This window comes from Vitis riparia, chromosome 16 (genome assembly GCF_004353265.1).
Source record: "Vitis riparia cultivar Riparia Gloire de Montpellier isolate 1030 chromosome 16, EGFV_Vit.rip_1.0, whole genome shotgun sequence".
Lineage (NCBI taxonomy): Eukaryota > Viridiplantae > Streptophyta > Magnoliopsida > Vitales > Vitaceae > Vitis > Vitis riparia.
The window spans coordinates 8,484,450-8,508,808 of NC_048446.1; the positions used below are offsets into that span (position 1 = coordinate 8,484,450).

A 24,359-nucleotide genomic window follows, 5' to 3' on the forward strand; every position below is an offset into this window, starting at 1 on the left:
GGAAAGAAAAGTGCTATGAATAATGAAAATATTCATGTATTTACTCTTTAAATATTAGACATAAAATGAGGATATTCATTTGTACAGCTAGATGCATATGGGAAAAATGAAAAGGTGGAAAACATATGAGTAAACTTTATGAAGCTACTAGCTAGGTAGAGCAGGAAGACAAAAATGATTTCAGTAAGTTGTATCAGTTCCTCTTTCCCAAAGGGTAGAAGGGTTACGCCTAAAAGTCATGTATGAGTCAAATAGGGCCTTTAGACTTGAGGTTATGATTTTGACAGTTTAAATATAAAACACGAGGTTATGAACTTGGTCACAAGTAGACATGCTGGAAGATGAGGCACCTTAGGTGATCCTTCCTACATGTGCTATAAATGTTGACATTTTGAGTTAATAAAATATGCATTGGTTCCCTTAGCAGTCTATTGATGATATATATTTACACAAACATATGTAAGTGCATATAACACAAACATATGTATATGTATACACATGTACTTATTTAGGGTTTCATTCAGAGCAGAAACAATGTGGGATAGTGTGGAAGAAAGATTACGAAGAAGACTTTCGTTGTGGAAAAGAGAATATATTTCAAAAGGGGGAAGGTTGACTCTAATTTAGAGTACCCTTTCTAGTTTGCCTATTCATTTGATGTCTTTGTTTAGCATGCCTAGGAAGGTTAGATTGAGGTTGGAGAAGATTCAAAGGGATTTCCTTTAGAAGGATGAGCTTTACAAAAAAAGATGCATATAGTGAAATGATTGATCGTTTGCAAGGGGAAAAGAAAAAAAGAGGGGGGGTGGGGGGTTAGGAATCAAAAGTCTTTCTTTGCTTACTAGGGCGCTCATGGGGAGATGGTGTTGGAGATATGCTTTTGAAGAAGAAACCTTTTGGAAAAGGATCATTCAAGGAAAGTATGGAGAGGAGGGGGTAGTTTTATTGCCAAGTGAGGGAGGAGCGTGGGTGTGGGCAACAATTTTAAAAGGTGCGCTTAAAGCACGTCTAGGCTTAAGGCGCAACTACTCCTTAGTTATAGTGCCTTGCTTGCCAAGACATGTGCCTTGTTGAAGAGGTGTGCCTTGTCAATTTTACTCTTCCTTTTTAGTCACTTCTACTTTTGAAATTTCTAGTTGTATATTGAAATTTATATAATTTCATTTCTTTTTTATTTGAAGGTTCTTATAAATATTTGGAGTTTTAATTTTTTTTAATAGATTGGATTAGATTTTGAATCATATTTTATAAAAATTATATGCATCTTAGGTCACATTTCACTTCACAATTTGCGCAGCCTTGTTTTGCGCCTAAGCTATAGGAGACTTTTGTGCCTTAGGTGTGCCTTGTGCCTTTTAAAACTATCCATGAGGGTTTGAAAAAGTATTAGGAAACGATGGGACTTGGTTGATTGTAGAATATCTTTTGAGATGGGAGATTGGACGAGTTGAAGTTTTGGAAGGATAAGTGGTGCATGGATGAACCCTTTTGTATGGTTGTGCCTTCCTTGTTTGCGCCTTCCTTGTTTGCCTTAACTTTGTCAAAAGAGGCATGAGTGGTAGATGTTTGGGATGATTTAGGTGGAGGGGGGAGGGGGCGGGCAATTGGAATCTATGTTTTGGTAGACATGAATGATTGGGAGCTTGATCATATAAAGGCTAGTTTCTTGAGGCTAAAGGGGAGGGCAATGAAGAGGGAAGAGAAGGATAGAGTGATATGGATGAATTCTAGGAATGAGGCCTCTTCCATCAAGTCATTATATTCCATCATGGAGTTGGGGTATGTAATTCCTTTCCTAGTGACCATGATTTGGAATTCATGGGTCACACCAAAAGCGAGTGTTTTTGTTTGGGGCAAAGTGTTGATTAGGGATTAGCTTCAGAAGAGAGTGGTTGTTGGTGAACAAATGTATCTTTTGTGAAAGCAGAGAGGAATCGATAGATCACATCTTCATTCATTGTGTTAGGTTCTTTGACATCTTCTATTCCCTTACTTCGGCATTGTACGGGTCGTTTCTTCTATAGTCAAGGAAACACTTTGAAGTTGGCATGACTCCTTTGTGGGGAGAAAATATAAGAAGTTTTGGAGAGCCACTCTCCTATGCACTTTTTGGACTGTTTCAAAGAAAAGAAAGGGTGTTTGAAAGTTCGGAGCAGACGATTCAAGAGCTAAAATGCACTTTCTTTGGTTGTCTTGTATCTTGGGTTTGTTTTTACATAGGGGAAGACTCAATGCGTTTATTTGAATTTGTTGATTGAGTGGGCACTAGATTAGAGTGGGAGTTGTGTTCTTTTGTATTCTCCCTTTGTTTTGTTTTTGCCTTGTGGTACCCATTGTATAAATATTGTGTACTGTGGTGTATGGCTTCTTTCCCCATTGTTAATAATATTTTCTTACTCATGAAAAAAATGTATACAGGTACACAAATTATAGATATAATAATAGGTGCCTATAAAAGGAAGGGATACAACTTAACTGGGCACAACTTAAGTGCATTGATAATATCAAAGTGCACCGAGGGCAAGGAACTACAAAACAAAGTTAAAGCTAAAGTTGCCCTAGGCTCTATCTAAGCTGTCAATGGAGTGCACAGAGACATTGTTAGCCCCCAACACTTCCCAAGACAAGCAGAAGAAAAAAAAAATGATGCCATCTTTTTTCTGTCTATAAGAAGTTCTTTGAACCCTAAAAAATCCTCCCATTCCACTCTTTCAACAAGAATTCAAACAAGCAAAGGGTGGCTAGTCTCCATGTCTTCTCCCTCTTTCTCTTTATCACAGAATTGCAAATCCAGCTACACCTTAACCTTTTAAGGGAGCACCCATGAAACAATAAACCAAGAGAAGCCCAAACAGAAAGCTGCAAGGAGATATGGTTGGTCGACTCTTCCCTCTGCTTGCACAGGTAGTGCCAATAAACAAGGGACATCCATGCCTCTTAAGCCAATTGGTTGTAAGGATTTTCTCCCAAATTCCCTGCTAACAAAATAAAAAATAAATAAAATAAAACAAAACCAAAAACTGGCTTTAGATGGAGCATTTGATGTCCATACCTTTATAGCAAGTACCTCCATAGAAAGAAACGAGGAAAGGTGCACATGAACTGAGAGAATTGCCAAGGGACTTAACCAAGAAGCCACTACTTGCATCCCTCTATGTCAACTGTTTAGTATAACAACCACTTGGTTCATTACCTACATTTATATGTGCAGTGTCTAACTAGAGTGTTTGCTTGTTTTTTCTTTGTTTTTTCTTATATTTGATTACTTGTAGTTTTGTTTTTCTCTGGTGGGAGGATTCCTCATCCTTCTCTTGTACTTCCTTTTATCAATATATTCCTTTGTTGTTTCCTATCAAAAAAAAAAATATGTGCAGTGTCAATATATTTTTTTAGGAGTTCAGTTTGCTTGTGCAGTATAGGGTTTTTTTTTTTAATTTTTTTTAATTATAGACAAACAAAATAAACTTATGGTTAAAGATAAATATCGGTTTTTATGGAAATATTAGTGATTAGGTTTTTATGGGCATATCAGGAAATGCCGAAAAATATTTGATTAAAAAATATTGGTGGAATGGAAATTGATCAAAACTCTAATAAATGATAAAATAAGTAATAATAAATATATTAAAATCTTTTATTGAACGAACAATCTACATACTTTTATATATAGGGTTAATTTCTCTCACTTCTCTTGAGGTTTTGGCTGAATGCATATGATCACCATTGGTTTGAAAATTTGTCAAACACCTTCACTATCCTTCTCATTTGTTATTTTCACTCTTCTCCCCTTTGACTCAAAATAATTGAGGTATTTGATCAAATTTCAAATAAACCTTAGATGAGGTGAGTGAAATTTATATTTTATATATATATAAAATAAAATTTATGTTTGATAATAATATATAAAATTTTGAAAATATATTTAATACTAAAATAGTGATGTATCTAATTTAAATATCTTCAAGAATATAAAAATATGATTACATGTATGTGATTTTTTTTTATTTAAAAATTTATTTGTATATTTTATTTAATTATTTATGACAGTTTTTTTATTTTCAATAATAAGTTAAATGGAACTTGTGCATATATTAACAGTTGTATCTTTGCCTTGATGGTAAGTTTCTATCACTTCAAACCGGCAATCTTGAGTTCGGATCCCATCAGCCATTCAAAATTTTGAATTTGGCTCGTCTGGTAGTAGGGTGGAGGGGAGTTGAGTGGAATACAACGATAAATCGGAAAATGGCAGGAATATGATGATAAATTGGGAAAATTGTGAAAAATCAGTGATAAATTGGAAAAAATCGCCAAAAAATGAAAATTAAGGATTGAATCAAATTTCTTCCTTAAATATTGTGTAGGTGGGGCCCAATACATGATTTTTTTGTTAAAATTTGAGTGCAAAATCATGATATTTGCATCCTTGAACATGGTTGGGGGGAGCCCCTATTTATGTACATCCTCATCCACAATAAGAGATACAAAGAAATGAGAATTTTAGCGGATGATCCTGCATTTATTTGTTTTCAATGTCTTCTTCCAAATTGTCCAAAATACGCATGATGGGAGAACCCTATAAAGCTTCTTCTGTTTTTTTACCCATAAAAGAACCATGTTACTTAGATGGCACTTTTACTGAACATGGCATCACCCATGCAAACCTAAGCAAGGAGAAAATCAAATCCCATATGCCTCAGGCTTAGGCACAATGAAGGATTCCTCTTCCATGCTAAGAGAACATTGGTGCAAAGAAAACATTGGTTCACCAGAGACCTTCCTCTTCTTTGCAATTGGTCCAATGTCAAAACCTTTCCTCAAGAAGCTTCCCATACGAAGAAGCCTACTTTGGTCAGAACTGTAGGGTTCCAATTATTCTTCAAAGGGAAAGATACCACTCTTTCTCTCCCCCAGAAAGGACACCTTTTACTAAAGAATGAATCACTTACTAAAATGTTAAAAATGTAAGATCTTGTATTCAATCCTTTTTTTAGGAAAAATTGAACTAACCTCCTATGAGATTTAGTAAAACTATGGGACCTCTCCTCATATTTGAAATGGGATGATAACCTCTTCTGAGGTACCATCTTCTAATAGAAACCTCCCTTTCATTAGTTAAACAATTTGTCTGATGTACCAAACTCGCTGACATCATCAAGGGCATGTTTAAACATTATTTTTATCTTTTAAGTGTAAATGAACCAGGTAAAAAATCCAATTCATTAACTAGCGAACTATTTATATTTATGTTTTTTTCTTTTGCTTTTATTCTTTGTTTTCTTTCTGTCATGAGCTAGAATTACTACTTTTTGGCAATGACTCATTCATGAATCAATCATTCGCCAGCGAATAACTGATTGTAACATAGTTGTGATTTCTTTTCAGATATTTCATTTTTTTTTAAGGCAAATGAAGCTACATGTGGATTCTTGTTTTATAGATTGGAATTTCATTCAATTTCTTACTGTATGCAGGAGCTGTTGTTTCGAGATCTTGTATTTCTGTTCCGGAATGCTAATTGCAATATACAAAATGCCACTAGGGAGGCATTGTTGCGCATCAAGGTTAGTTCGTCTATCTCTTTATGTTATTATTAAGGATGAAAAAATCACAAAATATCAGGTTTTGGTTGTCACCAAAGCGACAAATGGTAGTGAAACATCAATCGACTGATTTTTGCTGATATTTCAGTATAAATCGGTTTTTAGCTGATTTTTCGGCAATTTCCCCACTTTTTTGGTTAGTGAACCCTCATGCAGGCTTGGTCAACATGCACCGCTCCTTTTTTTGTTTAGCTAATGCCCCTCTTTGCTTGGTCAAAGCTTTAAAATTGAAATTGGCTTATGGGGAGGTGAATCAAACCCAAGACAAAAGGTTCAAAGTGAACCTTTGATAACCATTGGGGCAAATTTGACCTTAATAATGTAAATGGACAAAAAAGTGTATATATATATATATAGAAATCAATCAGAAAAACAAAGTATTGGAAGAATATTTTAATAAATAAATTAATTCTAATTATTTTATTTTTAAATTTCATTTAATTGATTACCAAAAATATAAAAATTAGCATGATAATTTTCTTAACATGTCTTCTTTTTATAGTTTTCATCAATTTTTATTTTATCAATATTTTTTGTCAAAATTTGCATCGATTTATCCTGATATATCCATTATAATCGATATTTTCATTCTTGGTTATTATTATTTTCTTTTATATGTAAAAAGAATAATTATATTAAAAGTACTTGAAAAAGGTGCACCAAAGTACAAATGAAGTATACAACTAGCACCTAACGACAAGCGAAAGAAAAAGTGCAACAACGACCCATCACCCAAAACAAGACTAATGCCCTAAAGACCTAAAATGAAATAGAGTGGCCCCAGACAACCTTCTTGCAAGCTTCTTCAGTTCCCTTTCAAATTTTGAAGATGAAGGATTCTTCCTGCTCTTCCCTCCCTGTCGGTCCCTCATCTCTTTCCTAGCTTTCATTGTTCTAAGGAGAGGCAAGATCTCACCCTTGAAACCTGCTATTGGCATGGCCAACCAGTTACTGAAAGCTGCGAGGTTCCTTAATGATCAATCCTCTAGAGGAACCTCCTTTCTCAAAACCAAACCAAGACATGCCCGCTCTTCCCTTGCCATCTCACCCACTTTGGCTCCAATCAACCTCACCGTAGCCATTTCAAACTCCATTTAGGTGAGGTGCCATCCATCAAAACCATCCTTAGAGGGCCATTACCATCTCCCAAAGAGGCAACGGCTAAACCCACCTCACCTCGCTCTAAATCAAGACCAAGACCAATCCTAGAGAGAGGAGGAGAAGCTGCCCACATCTCCAAAGAAGGAATAGAGAGAGAGAGAAATAGTACCAGGGTGTCTGGCTGCTTCCGCCATGAGGGCCACATTGGTGCTTGAGAGATGAACCATCAATGAAGAGAGCTTAGGCTGTTGGATAATGTGCCCTCTAGAGACGCAAGAAGCCTCAAATAGAGCCAACTCCTCCACTAGGCTGGTCTTAGAACCAACATCATGGCCCTACTCAACATGACCCTCACCTTCACCTTGGGCCTCACAAAGAACAAGAAGGCTCTGGGCCTTCTTATAACATACTTGACCTACTCCACAAGCTTCTTGAGAAATTAAAAATGATGACCTTTCCAATGGGCTACTTGATGGTTGAGTTACTTCACATGAGAAACCTTTTAAGATTTGGGCCTCTTTCAAGCCCTCAAAGCACACTTCTTCTTGCCCTTCAACTACCCCACTTAGGTCTCCCTTAAAACTGGCCACTCCCAAACAACTCTCACTGTAGACAACTTGCCTCCCATCATCATCACCCTTTACAACTTTCTCTAGCCCACTACCTACCATAGCCTTTTCAACCTCATCAACCACTTCTAGAGCTTTTCCCTTTCTCCACCCACCACATAACAACAAAGCATCTGTCCCTATTTGCACTTATGGAACCTTCAGGTTCTTATCAATGCATGACACTCCTCCGGACCAAAGCACCCACTGCTAAGAACCACTTGAGAAAACAACAGTAGGAATTCCCACCACAACTAAATGGCATAACAAGACATGCTCTCCACCACCTGCAACGAATCAAGCGACCTTCTCTTGTTTGATCTCATCAAAACTCTTTTGATGAGTAGTGTCTTCATTTGCTGCAAAAAGGCCACCACAACTATCCCTAGGTTTTTTGAACCTCCTAACACCACAAATACAAATGAAGGCTCACCACTCTTAGCCATACTTCCTTGGTTCGCGTTCCTTTCTAAAAACACTCTACCTCTAGGATCCACCTAGCCAAATGTGACACCTTATCCTTATACTTTCTTAAACCTCTTAAAAGCACCATCTCGACTTCAAAACTATCCTTAAAATCAAATAAGAGAACACTCCCCAGCAAGGAAGTTCTTGCTCTCCCTTTCAGAGTCCAACTATGACCCATCCATTTCCTCAATGTAAGCAAATGTAGAGTGGGGTTTGAATAATCTGCCCATTTCCCAACTACACAGTGTCTCAAATGCTCCTCCTTGAGATGAACCTCCTTATTTCCAATTTGAATCTATTGAATCCATCGTTTGGGCTCATAATAAATTAAAAGTTGCTCCTGCTACCCAGCCTAGAGCCTTGAGCATTGTACAAGGACGTGCTGTAGGAGTAACCCATTACCTTCTGGGTGGAATTGCCACAACATGGGCGTTCTTCTTAGCAAGAATTATTGCAGTAGGATAATGGCTAGGAGGATTTGAAAGGCATTATGGCATTAAGATTTCCAAGGTTTAGCCAAGGCTTAGCTCAGGACCCCACTACTCGTCGTATTTGGTTAGATAGCTTAACTCACCACACCATGCTCTTTCTTAAACAAGTGTGCAAAAGAACCTTTTCCTTAGATCTTTGAGCTACTACCTCTCTCTATAGGCCTTACGATAGTTGCGGAAAGAAGCTTCCTTTCCTTTAAGGAGGAAACTCTACTCAAGCTGTGGTTATGTGCCAATTTCAGGTGAGGTAATGGATCCTCTTTCAGAGCTTGTTACTCGTAAGTAGACAATGAAGCTTCTTAGTTAGGATAAACACCGCCCCAAGGATACCCTTTCCTTTAGGGAAATTCAGGGTGAACCTCTTGTCCTCTATAGAGCTAACCAAGCAGAAAATGAACCTCCTTACCCCATCTGAACAAAGTTTGAGCCTGAAATCCCTCCCATCTTCAACCCAATCTTTGCTTCTCACCTTTCCATCCTCATGCCGACAACAAGCTTCCACTCCTTCCAACAATTGACACAAACTTTGGTCCCTAAACCTAATCCACAAGGACACATCTTTGCATCTTTCTAAAATTTCCCTTTCAATTTCATTCTAGCCACCTCTACTAAGATTTCAAGCGACTCGGAGTTCACTACAGACCAAATCCTACCTCTTCTCATCTCTCATGTTGAGAGGACTTCCCTTTTACTAATAGAGTTGATGGAGACCAAGTGTTCTGTGTTGAGGGTTTTCATGACACTACATGGAAGTGGAGTCCTTTCTAGGACATTAATATGGGTGGGTTGACCCTGTAAAATGGAATTTTTAGCTCTGTTTGAGAAGTGTTTTTGAAAATAGTTTTGAAAAACAGTTTTTGAGAACAAGTTTAAAAAATTGTTCTATAATGTTTTGTAAAACAAAAGTTTGTTTGGGAACTTGAAATGTTTTTAATCTATTTCTATGTTTTTAAATATGTTTTAAAACTAACTTTCAAATGTAGTGTTTTATTTTTAATCATTCTTCATATTTATATGATTATTTTTTAGAACAACCCTAAAAAAAAAGTGAAAATAACTTAAATAGCTAAAAGATGTTCTCTGATAACACCCTGTTTTCTATTTTTAAGAATAGAAAATTGTTTTCTGTTTTGCCAAACGTGTTTTCCTTTTCTTTTTTTTTTTTTTTTTTTTTTTTTTGGGAAAACAGAAAGCTCTTTTCAAAACAGTTACCAAATAGGGCCTTTATCTCGTGTTATGATGTCATACTTGTTTTCAAACTTGTAATTCTAGATTTGACTTGAATTTCCTACATATTCACGTCCTTCTATTTAAATGTGCAATAGATTTTTCTCCATCTTGCTTATAAAATAGCTCAATTATGAAGAGTGGTTGCATCAGTTTTGAAACAATTGAAAGTATTGGTGAGATTTTTGTTGCTAACAGTTTACCTAGCTCATGTACAAGTATGCATTTACCTTGCCAATTGATTTATTTATGTAGTACAAGCCATAACTCTTCCATTATGTAATACAAGCCATAACTCTTCCAAGTGTTCTCAGTCACATACATGAAAACTCTAGTTCTAAAAGGATGGAAGAAAAGAAATGCTTGTAGTGCTGAAGGAAGGAAACCTTTTGAAAAGTGTTCTTTAGGGAACTAACTGAGCTTAAGTAACTTCTTCTCCTTTTTTTTTTGTGTTTTATTCATCGATAGACAAGATGAAAAAATATATAAATTGAAAGGCACCTAACAAAAAGCAACCTGCTGCATGGGAAGTATACAAGGCACACCAAGACCAACTAATAAAACGGTTTTTACAATAGCTAGACTAGTCAATGTCTAAACTATCTACAAAATTGTGAAGAGAAAAATTATCTATTCCTATCTTGAGGCTGCATCATGAAAACAAAGTTGTGAGAAATTTTTGCCACCACTTCTAATCGTCCCAAGTGTCAAAAGTTCTTTTTCTATCTTTTCATATGGTCCAAATTCACCTGATCGGAGCCATTGCCCAAACGGCCTTGTTGCCTATAAAGTTGTCATGCTAGCTAAGTTAATATCCCTTTGAGTTGCTCAGGGATACACCCAACTCAGCTTAATAGGGAAAACACCAACTCTTTAAAAGGCTTGCAATAATTAAAAGAATGTGTTTAGCTGACTCCTTCATAAGCTTGCAGAGATATCACTAGTTAATCATTGTCCAAGCTCATCTTGTTGCTTGCTTATAATTTTTTCCCTCACCACCTCCTATTTAAAAGATCTACCTTGGAAGTAGCTTTGGGACTCCAAATCTCTTTGAAGGGAAAAAGAAAAGCAATTGCAAAAACAAGGTTTTCACTGAGAAAATACCATTCTGAGAAGCCATCTAAACTAACTAATTCCTAGAGTGGCTTGTTATAAACGTCAACTGCAACAGATGGAGAAAGGGTGCCATGAACTCCACTTCCACTAAATGTTCCCTTTCTAAATCTAAGGTTCCTATCACCCCCAGCCCACACCCCAGCCCACACCCCAGCCCCAACACTCCACCACCCTCTTGGTTTCCAATAGCAGCCCATGTGTATTTTAAAGTGGGAAGCTTGGTAAAGTAACAACTGTATAGGGGTGTTATCCACAGACTGCATGATTATCAAATTGAAGTTGAAGTACCACTACTTGAGTAGAACCCCTCTGCTTTTTTGGCATGTCAGGCTGACTATTAACTTCACAATGATTCAGTTATTAATAGAATTTAATCTTTCCTTTTATATTTAGATGACATGCCAAGATGCCATTCACATTTTTTTCTACAGTTTTGTTTCATGAATATCGAATAGAATGCTTCTGAATTATCCTATATCATGAATTGACAGAACTTTGTGAGTAGTGATTTTGGTGCTTGTCTGCTTGACCATATTTTGTTGTGTTAGGAAGTCTGGGTTTTGCTGTTATTGGTTTGTGGTTATCTCAATAAAGATTCATGTGGATACCTGAGTTTTTGTCTCGAAGTTCTGTATGACTGTTTAGTTAATTCTCTGTGGTCTGTTAAGCCTGTAAGATGACACCAGTTACGAATGAATCAAGAAAAAAAAAAAGAAGTGATTTGAATTTTCCTAGTTAGCTTGTTACTTGTCCTGCTCATGTTGTTATATAGTTTTGAGAAGAACATGTCAAAAGTTCAATGTTCCATGGAACCTGAGGAACTCCTGAGGGAATTTTGTCAGCTTCTGTATTGGTTTATCTGTTTGGAATTTGTGATTTATGCTAGAATCAAGACATCTTTAGAACATGTTTGCTCCTATGAATAAATTCAAGCAATGGATGGTTGACTCATTTGCACTCTTTTGTTGCTGCAGATTACATGTTCCACTCTAGTCCAGTTGCTTGATTCTGTTTTTGAACAGGAGGGTTTCCTGATCGGTTCAGTATGTGGAAAGAAAAAAAGGAAAGCAATAAAGCTTCATAAATCTGACCTACACAATGATGTTATTTGCAAAGATGAAAATGCACTCTCTTTTCTTACCTCTCTCCTTGATATTTTGCTACTCAAAAAAGACATAGAGAACAGGTATTCAGGAGTTTAGTCTGATTTTATTTTTATTTTTCAATTTTGGACTATCTGGATTGCTAGTTCATTAAAGTTGTTGAACTATCAATTTTCTTAGAAGTTTAAGCTATTAGGATTTGGGCCTGATAATTAGGCAAATAAATAGATATGGGGAGGACTTGAATCCAAGATGTCTGGTTAACCAAAAGTCTGATGTCATGTTGTGTTATCAACTTTTCTAAAAGCTTTAAGCTGTTAGAATTTGGGTTTCTAATGTATATCATGTTCTGACAAAAAGTAAAAGTCGATGTCATCGTTTCTAACTTCCACTATGTCAAATTTTATATCTTTATATTCTCTTACAGACATATTGTATCCTATCTTTTGCATATAGGACTTTTCTTATAGGGCCTTTGTTTAAGCTTCTTCGCAAGATCTTCATGGATGAGTGGGTCCAAGATGATGTTCACCTGTATGAGAAGTGGATTCAAGCTTCATCTGGCACTTCTGAAACTATATCAAGCACAGTGTGTTACATTCAGCAGACATTATTATTGATACTGGAAGATATTAGTGCCTCCATCTTAACTGATATGTCTGTAAAGGTATGTCTTCCATTTTTTGTGTTGGTGAAAATTCAAAGTAGAGATGCACACACAAACAGAGATTTATTTTCTTATTTATTTCTTAACTATGAGTGAGACGTCTTAATGCAGGATGACATACATGATAAATTTGACTTGATGCTATTGGTTGAATGTGCTCGTTCAACGAAAGATGGAATCACCCGCAACCATATTTTCTCATTATTATCTACCATTGCAAGGGTACTACCAGAAGAAATTTTGGACCATATACTAGATATTCTTACTGTTATTGGGGAGTCAGCAGTGACCCAGGTTTGTTATGATTTATTGGTCTTACATTAATTGTATGATGGACTGAATTTTCGTTCTTTGTGTAAAAATGTAATGTTCTCCATCAAGCCAATATTTTTAGTGAATTGAATCTAACATTGGTTTAGGTGAAAGTTTAGTCAAGCCTGGTGTCTGATGAGTTTTAAACATTTAGGCTGAAATTTATGGCTTTGTTATAAAACAAATGACCAATTAGTTTTTTGCCTGTCCATTTGTAGTTTGACAACCATTCACAACGTGTTTTTGAGGACCTTATATCTGCAGTAGTTCCATGCTGGCTATCTAAGAAAGGCAACACAAACAAATTGCTTGAGGTAATTTATGAACAAGTGCCTCTTCTTCACTATTACAGTTGCTTATGTAACAGTGTTCTGATTAGACTGAGTTTGTTCTGTCAGATTTTCATAAATGTACTGCCTGAGGTTGCTTCCCATAGAAGATTGTCAATTATTGTGCATCTGCTAAGGTATTATTTTCAAAGGGTTAATTTCATTTACCTTCCTTGAGGTTTTGGCTAAATATACTTGACTCCCTTTGGTTTGAAATTTTATCAAATACCTTCCTTATTTTGAGTGAGAGGGGAGGTGAGTGAAAATAATAAATGAAAAGTATAAGGGAGGTATTTGATGAAATTTCAAACCAGTGGGGGCTAGTTGTATTTAGTGGAAAACTCAGGAGAGATGAATGAAATTAGTCTTATTTTCAAATTTTATTTGTGTTACTGGTTTGTATCTTTTGCTAAAGTTGATGTATTTCCCTTGCAGGACTCTGGGGGAGCAAAGTAGCTTGGGTTCATTGCTTGTTCTCCTTTTCCATTCATTGGTTTCCAGGAAAATATCATCTTCCCTTGATGATGGTTCAGCCACCTTGAGTTGTTTTAACTCTATCACACAAGAATGGGAGTATATACTTGCAGTGCAAATATGTGAACAGTATTCATGCATGATATGGTTTCCTTCTTTGGTTATGCTGCTTCAGCGAATAGAAATGGTCAATCAGTGCCAAGAACTGTTTATGGAATTGCTATCTGCAATGGAATTCATATTGCACAAATTGCAAGATCCTGAGATTGCATTCAAGCTTGAATCTGGGGAAGATTCAGATAACATCCAGGTGCGTATCAATTAATTTTTAACTAAGTTCTTGTAGTTAATCTTCTAATGGTTTGGACCAATCTTAAGAACCCTCAAATTGAATTGTAGAGTTCAGTTGTCCACTACCTCATGTGAATTCATTTTGTTTATTTGTGTTGTGAAGGGCTACTTAATTAACCCGTAGATGTGTTGCCCAAGAGCTATGTCAGTGTCATTTTCATAGCAAGCTCCACTAACAGATTTGATGTTGTTGAGTTGGATGTATCGTATATTCCACTCTCAATAAGATGATAAACATGAACCATAATTAATTGAAAACCTGAAATATTTTTGTTAACGTAATCGATACATCCAGGGAATCATAAATGTTTGATCACTGGGTTCATTGCCTGAACTCAGAACCTGTATAGGTACATCCTTCAGTTGCATATATTATGCAACTTAGAATTTCTGTAAAAAAAAGTTTAAAATCCTCCTGAAATGCGATCAATTTATGGGATTTGATGTATATTCTTGAAAGTTCGGGGCCAAAAGGTTATGTTTAGAAGACATTCTTGCTATGTTTCCTATAATAGAACTCTGCAACTTCTTTCATTAGCTTCTCTCTGCTGTTTGAAAAATGTAGGAGATGGTGGTGAGGGGAGGGTTGTGCTGTTTTGGTGTCAAGTCAAAGTCTTTTGAGATCTGTATTGCGGAGGTCAATGGCTGTTTGAAAGGGAAAATAGTGGAGAGAAGAAGAGGAGGTTTCTCCAGCTGAATCAGATTTGGAGAGATAAGCTTGTCTCAGTTGCTTGAAAGAGTGGAGCGGTGCAGCAGGGAGGAAAAAGGCTTCGTAGGCCCTTTGGAGTGGGGGGAAGTGGGGAGGAGATTCAAGTTGCAGTTTTGTAGCAATGGAACTGGTAGTTTATTCAGTGTTCGGTGCTTTCAGCGGAGGCAAAGAGGTTTGTTTTGGTTTTCCAGAAGGAAGGGGAGTCTGGGGGGGTGGAGCACTTTTACTGTTAAGCTCCATAGTCTTGGGGTGGTCATTCCATCCCAAAGGGACAGGGGAGGGTCTAGCGGGAAGTTACAAGTGCTGGAGAAGAACAAGGCAGAGGTTTCATTGACTGAATCTTATGCAGACAAAATTTGGAGAGTTTTAGGTGAGGTGGGGGAGGCTATTTGGATCCAGTTAGAGGAAAGGGAAGTTCTCTCTAGGAGGGAGGCTTTAAATTCTAGTTTGGTGGGCAAATTGGGGATTTCAGTGACCCAGTTCCTGACCTGGATGGTTTAAATACTTGGGTTGTTCAGAACTGGCAGTTGCATGGAGTGTTGATTTCCTTGTTAGGGGGTTCTCTTATTTTGTTTGATTTTCAGGTTTCCTTGTTGAATAGAGGGTTGAGTTGATTTGAAAATAAACGTTTGCTTCTAAACAGGTGGGTCCCTGAGGTGGGGTGTTTTCATAGCGGCTTTCATGCTAATGAAGTGTGGGTTAGATTGCTTGGTCTCCCTTTGCATCTGTGGAGCAAGGATTTATTCAAATTGGTAGGGGACAGTTGTGGAGGATTTGTTGCAGTAGATGAAGTTACTGCTAAAAATCTCAATAGCCAAGGGGCCAGAATTCTGGTAAGATCTAATGGAAGGAAAGCGCCAGGCTCGCTACAAGTGGTTGTAGGTTCTGTTTGCTTTGCTGTGCAGTTGTGGTGGGAAGTTCCACCATGGGTATCTCAGGTAGGACCCAAAGGAAACGTACAGGAGGTTAGGGTTGAGGGTGATGGCAGTGCACGAGCCATGAAACGAAGGGGACATTCATCAGGGAAAAGTCAAATAGAAGAGCATGAGGTGGTTGTCCGTGAGTGGAGGAAAAAGGTTGATGTGAGAAAGGAGGCAGTGGCTTCTGTTGGCGTGCTTTGGGGAAAATCAGAAGTTAACAGATGTTTGGTGGCTGATGGGATCTCTCTTGACAACTCTATAGCAAAAGGAGTGGGCTAGGTGGATGGTGGTGAAGCCCATAGTAGGGAGGACAAGTCTTTGAAAAGACTTGTCAAGGTAACCTAGTTGGTTAGAGTGAACATTGAGAAATGTGGTTCCAATAAGTGGTACATGGTTTTGGATTTGAATCTTGCCACTGATGATCTTGAATTTACCCGGTGCTGGTATTTGCGGAGTGGTCAACACCTCAAGGTTTGGGTCCTCATGGAGGGTCCTAAGGGTTTAGCCATGAAAGGTTCCTCCGTTATTAAATAAAGAAAAAAAAATCTTTAGAAGGGAAATGAGCCTTTAGTGGCTCTAAAGAGGACCTTGGGCCTTTCTTTTCAGCCCAGCCCACTAACATTTATAAAAGCCCTTGTGTTGGGCTCAAGGGAGATTTAGCTAAGGTCTCACAAGAGCCTTTAAGGGCTCAGCCAGTTTCTCTTACCCTTGTGGAAAGATGTAAGGGGTCTTCAGAGCCTTGGAGCTGCTGTGCTAGTGGAGAACACATGCTGGGAGATGACAAGAGTAGTTGTTGGCAAGTAGCAGAATGTCAAGTTCCTGCCTTGCTGCGGGATGGGGTCCTTTCCGGCAACCTCTCACCTTGCGTTCACCAACGAGAACCTTTTGGCGGAAGTGTCTAGAAAGGGGGCCTTTGGTAAGTTTTCCTCTCTAGTTGGTTTGTTGGGAAGAGGGTCTTCTTCCTTGGTTTCCCCCTTGTCCAAAGATGAAGGTTTTTCTAAGGGGAGAACCAAAAGTTTGGCTCCTTGGAAGGAGCAGGAGGTGGGTTTTCCAACAGAGGGCAACGGTGATGTTAACAAGCCTTTGTGTGTGATTTCTGATGAGGACTTGATAATGGAATCTCCAAAGAATCAGCCTGAGGATGCTGAGTGGGCGAACCAAGAAGTGTGTAGTGAGGAGGGGAATTCAGGTCATGGGAGTCCTATAAGGGGCTTGTGGGTAGTAGAGCACCTTTCTGATTCTTCTTTTCGGAAATTTCTCATTTTTAGTAAGTTTCTAGGTTTGCCAATGGATGGAAATGAGAAGGAAATTGCTTCCTTGTTGAGAAAGATGGAAAACAGAAAGGGTCAAAGGGTTTCAGTCGTGAAGAGGAGGCCATCCTCCACACCCCATTTTGTTAGGGAGCTGTGAAATTTGGAATGCTCAGTCAATTACTGCAACTCAAGTAAAAAAGAGAGGAGCCGGAGTAGTGGGTGGGAGATGTTGTGTAAGTGATCGTGTTCTAGGATTGTAATTCCAGAGGGTTTGGCAGTTTTCACCCAAGGGTTAGCTATGTCTGGGGCTTTTTGTTTAGTTAGGCTGTAGGGTGAAACTTTTAATTAGGGGGTCTGGTTTGTTGTTTCTCTTCTTTTTTGCTTGTATTCGGCTGCTTCTTGTGTACTCTTCGTGCCTTTTCCAAGCGCTTTTAATATATTTGCGTTATTTACCTATAAAAAAAAATGTTTCCTATAATAAAAATAATTTATGTTTAGAATTTGATGATCCAAATTGGAATCAATTTGAAGACTAAATTAGTTGCAAAGTTACACAAATCAATTTCATTTTCCAAGTTACTGTCAATATCTCAAGTCTGATCTTTTAAATGACGATTCTATTTTCAAAATTGAAATCTGTATGCTTATCTTTAAGACTTTAATACACAATTAGCTGACCTTGAAGAGGAATGGATTTGTTGAATGTTAGTAATGATAAACTTCCTCAAAGTAATTTTGTTTTCAAAGTTTGGTTTCAGTATCTGATTTATCAATTGGTCTATCTACCTCTGAGATAGAACTGCACTTGAATAAAATATTTAATAATTTATAGAACCCATATTTAATCCTTTTTACCACCATAGATTTCAATCTGAATGAATTCTTTTGGAGTCCAATGTCTTTATAAATAGAAATTAATCCCTGCATGGAGCTTGCATGCATGAATAGGCACTGGCTTCTCCTGTGATGCTTTTATGGGTACTTCTTAATCTCTTTTATGTTTAGCCAAAACATTTGATTTTTTTTTTTTTTTTTTTACTCAGAAAATCCTTATTTTTGTTGTTGCTACTTCAAATAAAGTTGATCTCCACTAAATACTTGGGTTTTAAGGTTGTTCATTGAGTGGTGTTCATGTAAGACATTGGCGGATGATAGGAGTTGAACTTGCAGCAGAGGTCATCATATGGAGACATTGATCATCTTATATTACTTCCACTGAAAATGATGAGAATAAATGTGTAAACTTGTCAGTAGTATGCCTCATGGCTAAGTGGACGCTTTCCTCATCATGCACAGCAATTTGGTTCTGATATTTTTTTTTAAGGGGAGAAAAAATAGGATCCAAGTGAAATATATTTAATTAAACTACAAATCTATTTTCCCCATATTTTCCAGTACTTGTTAGATCTCATTCATCATGCTTCATACTGTCTCCATTTGTAGTTCATAATTCTTTGCCAAATTGATGTTTGCCTTACAGAGAACACTTGGAGCACTTATGGAGCAGGTTGTTTCCTGCTTACAGCTGGTTGACTCAAGAAAAAATAGAAAAATTGTGCCGATTGGCATCAAGCAAGAATTAAAGGAGCATATACGTGTTGTCTTAGGGAACATTACCAAGGTCATGATTCCCTCAGCATACTTCAAAGCCATCATTAAATTGATGGGCCATGCAGATACGGATGTGAGGAAGAAGGTAAATGTAGTTTTTATCCATGTGTTAATTTTGGTAATACTGGAATTTAAGCGGGCTGCTGTTTTCATAGGACTATTAAGACAACAATAATTTGATGTCCAGTATCTTTGAGTTTGTATACTACAGAGTAGAAATTAATGTTACAAGGTGTCTAACCATCTGACTTCTGTTCTTTTGGACTGTCTTAAAGGTATGGCAGATAGTCTACAAAATGACACTAACTAATTCAGTGACCTATATTGTTAAATAGATATTGGCAGCCAATGGCTGGCCCTGGTGACATGCTTAAAATGTTGTGGTGCTCCTTTGAAACACTGCTAGTATAATGATTCCTTTCACATTATTCATATAATAGATTGTTGGAGTTATCATCTCTGAACATATTAATTTATACTTTCTGCATGAGCAGGCTCTGGGGCTTCTCTGTGAAACAGTGAATGACAATGGTACAATTAAACAAAGGCATGGGAGAAAAGAATTGAATTCAAACTCAAGAAGTTCTTGGCACCATCTTGATGAGAGTGCTTTGGAGTCCTTTGAGAAGATGTGTTCGGAATTTGTTCATTTAGTTGATGATTCTGTTGATGATTCAGACACCTCTTTGAAGCTGGCAGCCATTTCAGCACTTGAAGTGTTGGCCAACAGGTTTCCTTCTAATCATTCTACCTTCAGCATGTGCCTTGCATCTATTGTAAGAAACATCAGTTCAGACAACTTGGCTGTCGCTTCTGTCTGCCTTCGGACTACTGGTGCTTTGATTAATGTACTTGGACCAAGGGCCCTTCCTGAACTTCCTCATGTCATGGAGAATGTGCTGAGGAGGTCTCATGATGTCTCCTCTTTAGATGGGAAAACCAAATTTGGTGATAATAGTTCTTCTGTTGTATCAAATTCTAAGCAATCTCTTCTGCTGTCTATTCTTATCACGTTGGAGGCTGTAGTAGACAAGCTTGGTGGTTTTTTGAACCCATATCTTGGAGATATTATAAAATTTATGGTGTTGCATCCTCAATATGCATCAGGATCCGATTCAAAGCTGAAGAGCAAAGCCGATGCAGTGCGAAGGCTTGTTACTGAGAAAATTCCTGTAAGTTTTGTTGTGAAAATGCTTGATGTTAAGACTTTGGTGTTGTTCAGGTATTATCACCTTTTTCTTTCCATCAACTGTGATTTTTGCTGTCCAGGTTCGACTTGCCCTTCCACCTTTGCTGAAGATATACACTGAAGCTGTTAACAATGGAGATTCAAGTTTGTCTATTTCTTTTGAAATGCTTGCAAACTTGGTTGGCAGGATGGATAGGTCATCTGTTAGTAATTACCATGTAAAGGTTTTCGACCTGTGCTTATTAGCTCTTGATCTTCGTCATCAACACCCTGTATCCATTAAGAACATTGACACTGTTGAAAAGAATGTTATCAATGCAATGATTGTTCTTACAATGAAACTTACCGAAACCATGTTCAAGCCTCTTTTTATTAAGAGTATTGAATGGGCAGAGTCAAACATGGAAGACAGTGACATGGGAAGCACAAATAGGGCTATTTCTTTCTATGGCTTGGTGAATAAACTTTCTGAGAACCACCGGTAAGTGGGTATATCTTTTCTATGCCACTGGAGCATTAAATTAGTGCATTAAAAAATTAACTATGTGTACTCTGTTTAGTTCCCATGCTATTACTGTCTGAATCTAGTTTAGTGCCTTATTGCTAGCAGATCCCTGACTTCTCATATATCTTTTCTATGCCGCTGAAGCATTGAGTCAGTGCTTTAAAAAATAACTACATGTAATCTGTTTAGTTCTCATGCTCTTACCGTCTGCACCTAGTTTAGTGCCTTGCTGCTAGCAGATGCCTGAATTCTCAACTGCCTTATGTATAGATCTCATCTATACAGCTCAGTTTTAATGCCCATGGACCTGGATTATTGTCAGTCAGGTTCTACACTTTTGGCACTTGAAAATGACTAGAGATCATTGAATAGTCTTTTACTCAGTTTTACACACACTTGGTGACATTTGAACAATTATTAAAGATGAAAGTGTTGTGTTTGTGAAGTTTTAATGTGCGTTTTCTTTTCTCACAAATCAGTTCTCTCTTCTATTCCCGTCCCTTTTCCTCATTTTATATATATATATATATATATATATATATATATATATATATATATATATATATATATTGACGCCTATTGGTGGTCTATGTTAACTGTGGTTTTAAAGGTTTCTCAGTTTATCCTACATTTCTTTAAAAAAATGTTGATCTCGTTTTGAAGGATTGGACTAAGAATCATAAGATTCTGTAATCTAAGAAACATAACCAAGAGTAATAGACAGATATATCTTAAATATTAATAGATGATAAGCTCAAGAATGTAAAAATTAACAGAATGTATTCTCCATGTGGCAACCCAAAATATGACAAGACTGTTTGTTCTGGGTTTAGATTAATTCTTTTGTTATCTCCTGTATGTGGTTGTTTTTGGTGCCGATCAGTGGGCACATATGCCTCCCCTACATGGTAGAATGAGTACAGTTTGAGTGTTGATGACTGTAACAATAAATATATGTTGTTGATGGTAATTTATCCATTTATCTTGACTATTTAGTTACATAATTGGTTCGATTTAATTCTCAATTTGTTTAATGCATATATATCTATCAGTTCTTTAGTTTTCGGTTATTTAATTGATTTCCTTAAAGTGCAGATCTTTGTTTGTTCCATACTTCAAGTACTTGCTCGAGGGTTGTATACAACATCTTACTGATAGTGAAGATGTCAAAAATGTTAATTTGATGCGAAAGAAAAAGAAGGCCAAGCTTCAGGAAGCAAGCTTTGATAGAAAAGAAGGAAGCAGTGCATTGTTACTTGAAAAATGGCATCTCAGGGCATTGGTGATATCATCCTTACATAAATGTTTTCTTTATGATACAGGGAGCATGAAGTTTCTTGACTCATCGAATTTTCAGGCTAGTCAAATCTCGTTTTTTACCCTTTTATTTTTCGCATTGACTGTTTTGCAAGCACATTGTAGCAATTCATCTGTTTTCCATATTGGAAGCTCAGTGAAGAGGAACATTTAAGTTAGCCTGAGAATTATATAGGGTATTCTAAGTGGGCATTATAGTTGTAGCAACGGCCTTGAGATGGTTATATATATATATATATATAACCGGTTCCTCAACAGAAAATATTTAACTGACCGTTTATGTAGTGGAACCACTGTGACTTCAAGATTTGAGTTATTTTCTTTGTGCAACTCCTGTAAACATTCCCTCGATCTACCTATTGATTGCTTTGACTTTCTAAAGATCAAAAATATGATTTTGGTTTTGATTGTGTAGCTGTAAAGCACTTTAACGTGTTTTTTTTCACTTAAACTTTTGCTCATCATGTAAATTATGAGTTATAGTTTCATCTATTTTCCATGTGTTGGATCCACTCGTGTTGATATCCACTGTAAAACTTGCACAAGTGGCTGCTAGTATCATGAAGATTGATCTTTGGTTTTTTTCACCATTAATTTCTTGATTAGTATTCTTTTTCAGTTGATGTAAGTTTATTTTTGTACAGGTTCTTTTGAAGCCCATTGTTTCACAGCTCACAGTGGAACCCCCAGCTTCCTTACAGGAGCATCCAGAGACGCCGCCTGTGCAAGAAGTTGATGATTTATTGGTTGCTTGCATTGGTCAGATGGCTGTCACAGCTGGCACTGACCTCCTATGGAAACCACTTAACCATGAGGTGAGCACATAATCTCTTTACATTTTTCTTTGCTGCATTCTGCTAGTTTTAATTTTTGGCACTTTGAATGATATGCTGTTCCTCTATGGCAACACTTATGGTTCTTGAATTTAATATGGTAAAAATGTGATGCTGAAATGTCCTGATATATGAATTTACCTGTCTGATAATTAGGGATATAACTTGCTCATTCCCTTGACCTTTACAATTATGTTTTTATTTTCCTATGTAACATTGTTGTATAAATTCCACTTGGCATTTTCTATTTCTAACCTGATATTGTGCACCCATCAAGGTCCATCAGCACAAAGCGTTGCATATGTATCTTACATGATGGTCCACCAGATATGCCAATCTGAGCCTCCTGACTGCACTCCTTGATTAATTTTGGCCCAAATTTAGAAGAATATTTACAGATACTTTCACTTGTCAACAGTAAACAGTATGGTTTTGTCACTGCTTCCTGAACCCTCCATATGTTAGTTTTCCCATGCATGTTAATTCTTAGACCCAGATGTTTTAACCTTTCATGTCTGGCATGGGTGGGGGTCGAAGCAACATAGGACTTTTAAGAATCCAGCCCGGGATATAACTGTAACCAGGCAGTAGGTTATTTTTATTTTATGTTCGTGGGGTAGATCAGTGGTAAGCTTCCATTGGGGTATTAGGTGGTTGTACTGCCCAACTAATGTGTTAAGAAGGTTGAATTCTTTCGTCACAATTCTAACCTGTCACTTGTTTTCTTCATGAATCTTGTTTCTATCTATTGTTTATGATTGGCTGAAGAGTCCATTTTGAGATTACTAATCAATCTCCTATTTTTTCTTTGTTCTTTTTTTTTCTTCTTCCAAATTTGTATTGCAGGTGTTGATGCAAACTCGCAGTGAAAAATTGAGGTCACGTATGTTGGGCCTAAGAATTGTGAAGTTCTTTGTGGAGAAGCTGAAAGAAGAATATCTGGTATTGTTGGCGGAAACCATACCCTTCCTTGGTGAACTACTGGAGGACGTGGAGCCACCGGTTAAATCTCTAGCGCAAGAAATTCTCAAGGAAATCGAGTCGATGAGCGGGGAGAGCCTTGGGCAGTACTTGTAATGTACAAATTGAGCAGAAATTCTCAAGTTTTGTAGAGGTAGGGGAAGGATGTGTCAATGGTGTACACCAAATGATGCAGCTACACCCATTTTTGTATTGTATGTTGTGGGGTGGGGGCAGGGTCCTTAAGATTTGATGCTTATTTCCAGCCCCCTGTGAACTTAACTAATATTATTTGATGAGAAAATAGTGAGGCAAATTGTTGAGGTTTGAAGAACTGATATTGTAAAGGGTTGAGGGTTTTTTTGGCCATCTATAATAGACTTGTGTATTTCGACAGTGCTTAAATTTGACTACTCTCTTTCAACCGACCGACCAAGTGACCAACCAACAGGTCATTTTGTACTTGGTAGTACAAGTAGCAACTGAGATGGTATTGTGGAGTTGACTGTTATAATTTGAATTTAATCCACAAATATCCAATTAAATCGAAATAGAAACGATATTCGTGTTGTGACGAACATAGGAGCAGCAATCTCTCTATCAAAGCCGGTTCAAGCCAAACCGGCCGGTCTAACCACCAACCCATGTGAACTGAACCGTTCTACGGTTTCCATAATTGTGAGTTGGTAATTTAATTTAATTTTTCTATTGTCGTAATTGGTATCGAAAACATTGATAAAAAATCTAAAGTAGGTTTGACAACTATTTTAAAAATGATTTTTTATTTTTAAAAATAAAAAATTTGAAAAACTCATTTCACAAACTGTTTTTTTATTTTTTGTTCTTAAATGTAAAATCTTTTTATTGTTTTCACTTTTTTTTTTAAGATTGAAATATTTATATAATTATTTTTTAAAATAATCTTTAAAACATATTTAAGAATATTAAAAATATTTTAAGTTTTTAAATAGATTTTTATTTTATAAAATATAAGAGAACAATTTTTAAAATTATTTTTAAAAATTAATTTTTGAAAATTAATTTTTAAAACTATTTTTGAAAATAGTTATAATTAAATAGAAATTACAATTTTAATAAAGAAATTTTTATCTAAATTAAGATTATTTTATTTCTTTTAATAAAAATGTTAAAAGTAAAACATAATTATTAAATATCATGTGGTATCAAAAGTGGGATCGTATACAAGGAATT

At 36.8% G+C, this 24,359-nt stretch overlaps 1 protein-coding gene across 1 annotated transcript in view; it reads left to right on the plus strand.

The window, feature by feature from the left end:
* Nucleotides 1-23,511, plus strand: part of LOC117933954 (uncharacterized protein At3g06530) — a 77,624-nt gene extending 54,113 nt beyond the window's left edge. Inside the window, exons 27-39 of the mRNA XM_034855540.1 lie at nucleotides 5,475-5,564; nucleotides 11,589-11,800; nucleotides 12,174-12,384; nucleotides 12,496-12,678; nucleotides 12,915-13,010; nucleotides 13,095-13,162; nucleotides 13,461-13,809; nucleotides 18,213-18,428; nucleotides 18,838-19,515; nucleotides 19,613-20,013; nucleotides 21,133-21,394; nucleotides 21,999-22,169; nucleotides 23,034-23,511. Of these exons, the coding sequence (XP_034711431.1) occupies nucleotides 5,475-5,564; nucleotides 11,589-11,800; nucleotides 12,174-12,384; nucleotides 12,496-12,678; nucleotides 12,915-13,010; nucleotides 13,095-13,162; nucleotides 13,461-13,809; nucleotides 18,213-18,428; nucleotides 18,838-19,515; nucleotides 19,613-20,013; nucleotides 21,133-21,394; nucleotides 21,999-22,169; nucleotides 23,034-23,264 (3,168 nt within the window). The 3' untranslated portion in view covers nucleotides 23,265-23,511. The remainder of the gene's footprint in view (nucleotides 1-5,474; nucleotides 5,565-11,588; nucleotides 11,801-12,173; nucleotides 12,385-12,495; nucleotides 12,679-12,914; nucleotides 13,011-13,094; nucleotides 13,163-13,460; nucleotides 13,810-18,212; nucleotides 18,429-18,837; nucleotides 19,516-19,612; nucleotides 20,014-21,132; nucleotides 21,395-21,998; nucleotides 22,170-23,033) is intronic.
* The last annotated feature ends 848 nt before the right edge of the window (nucleotides 23,512-24,359 follow it).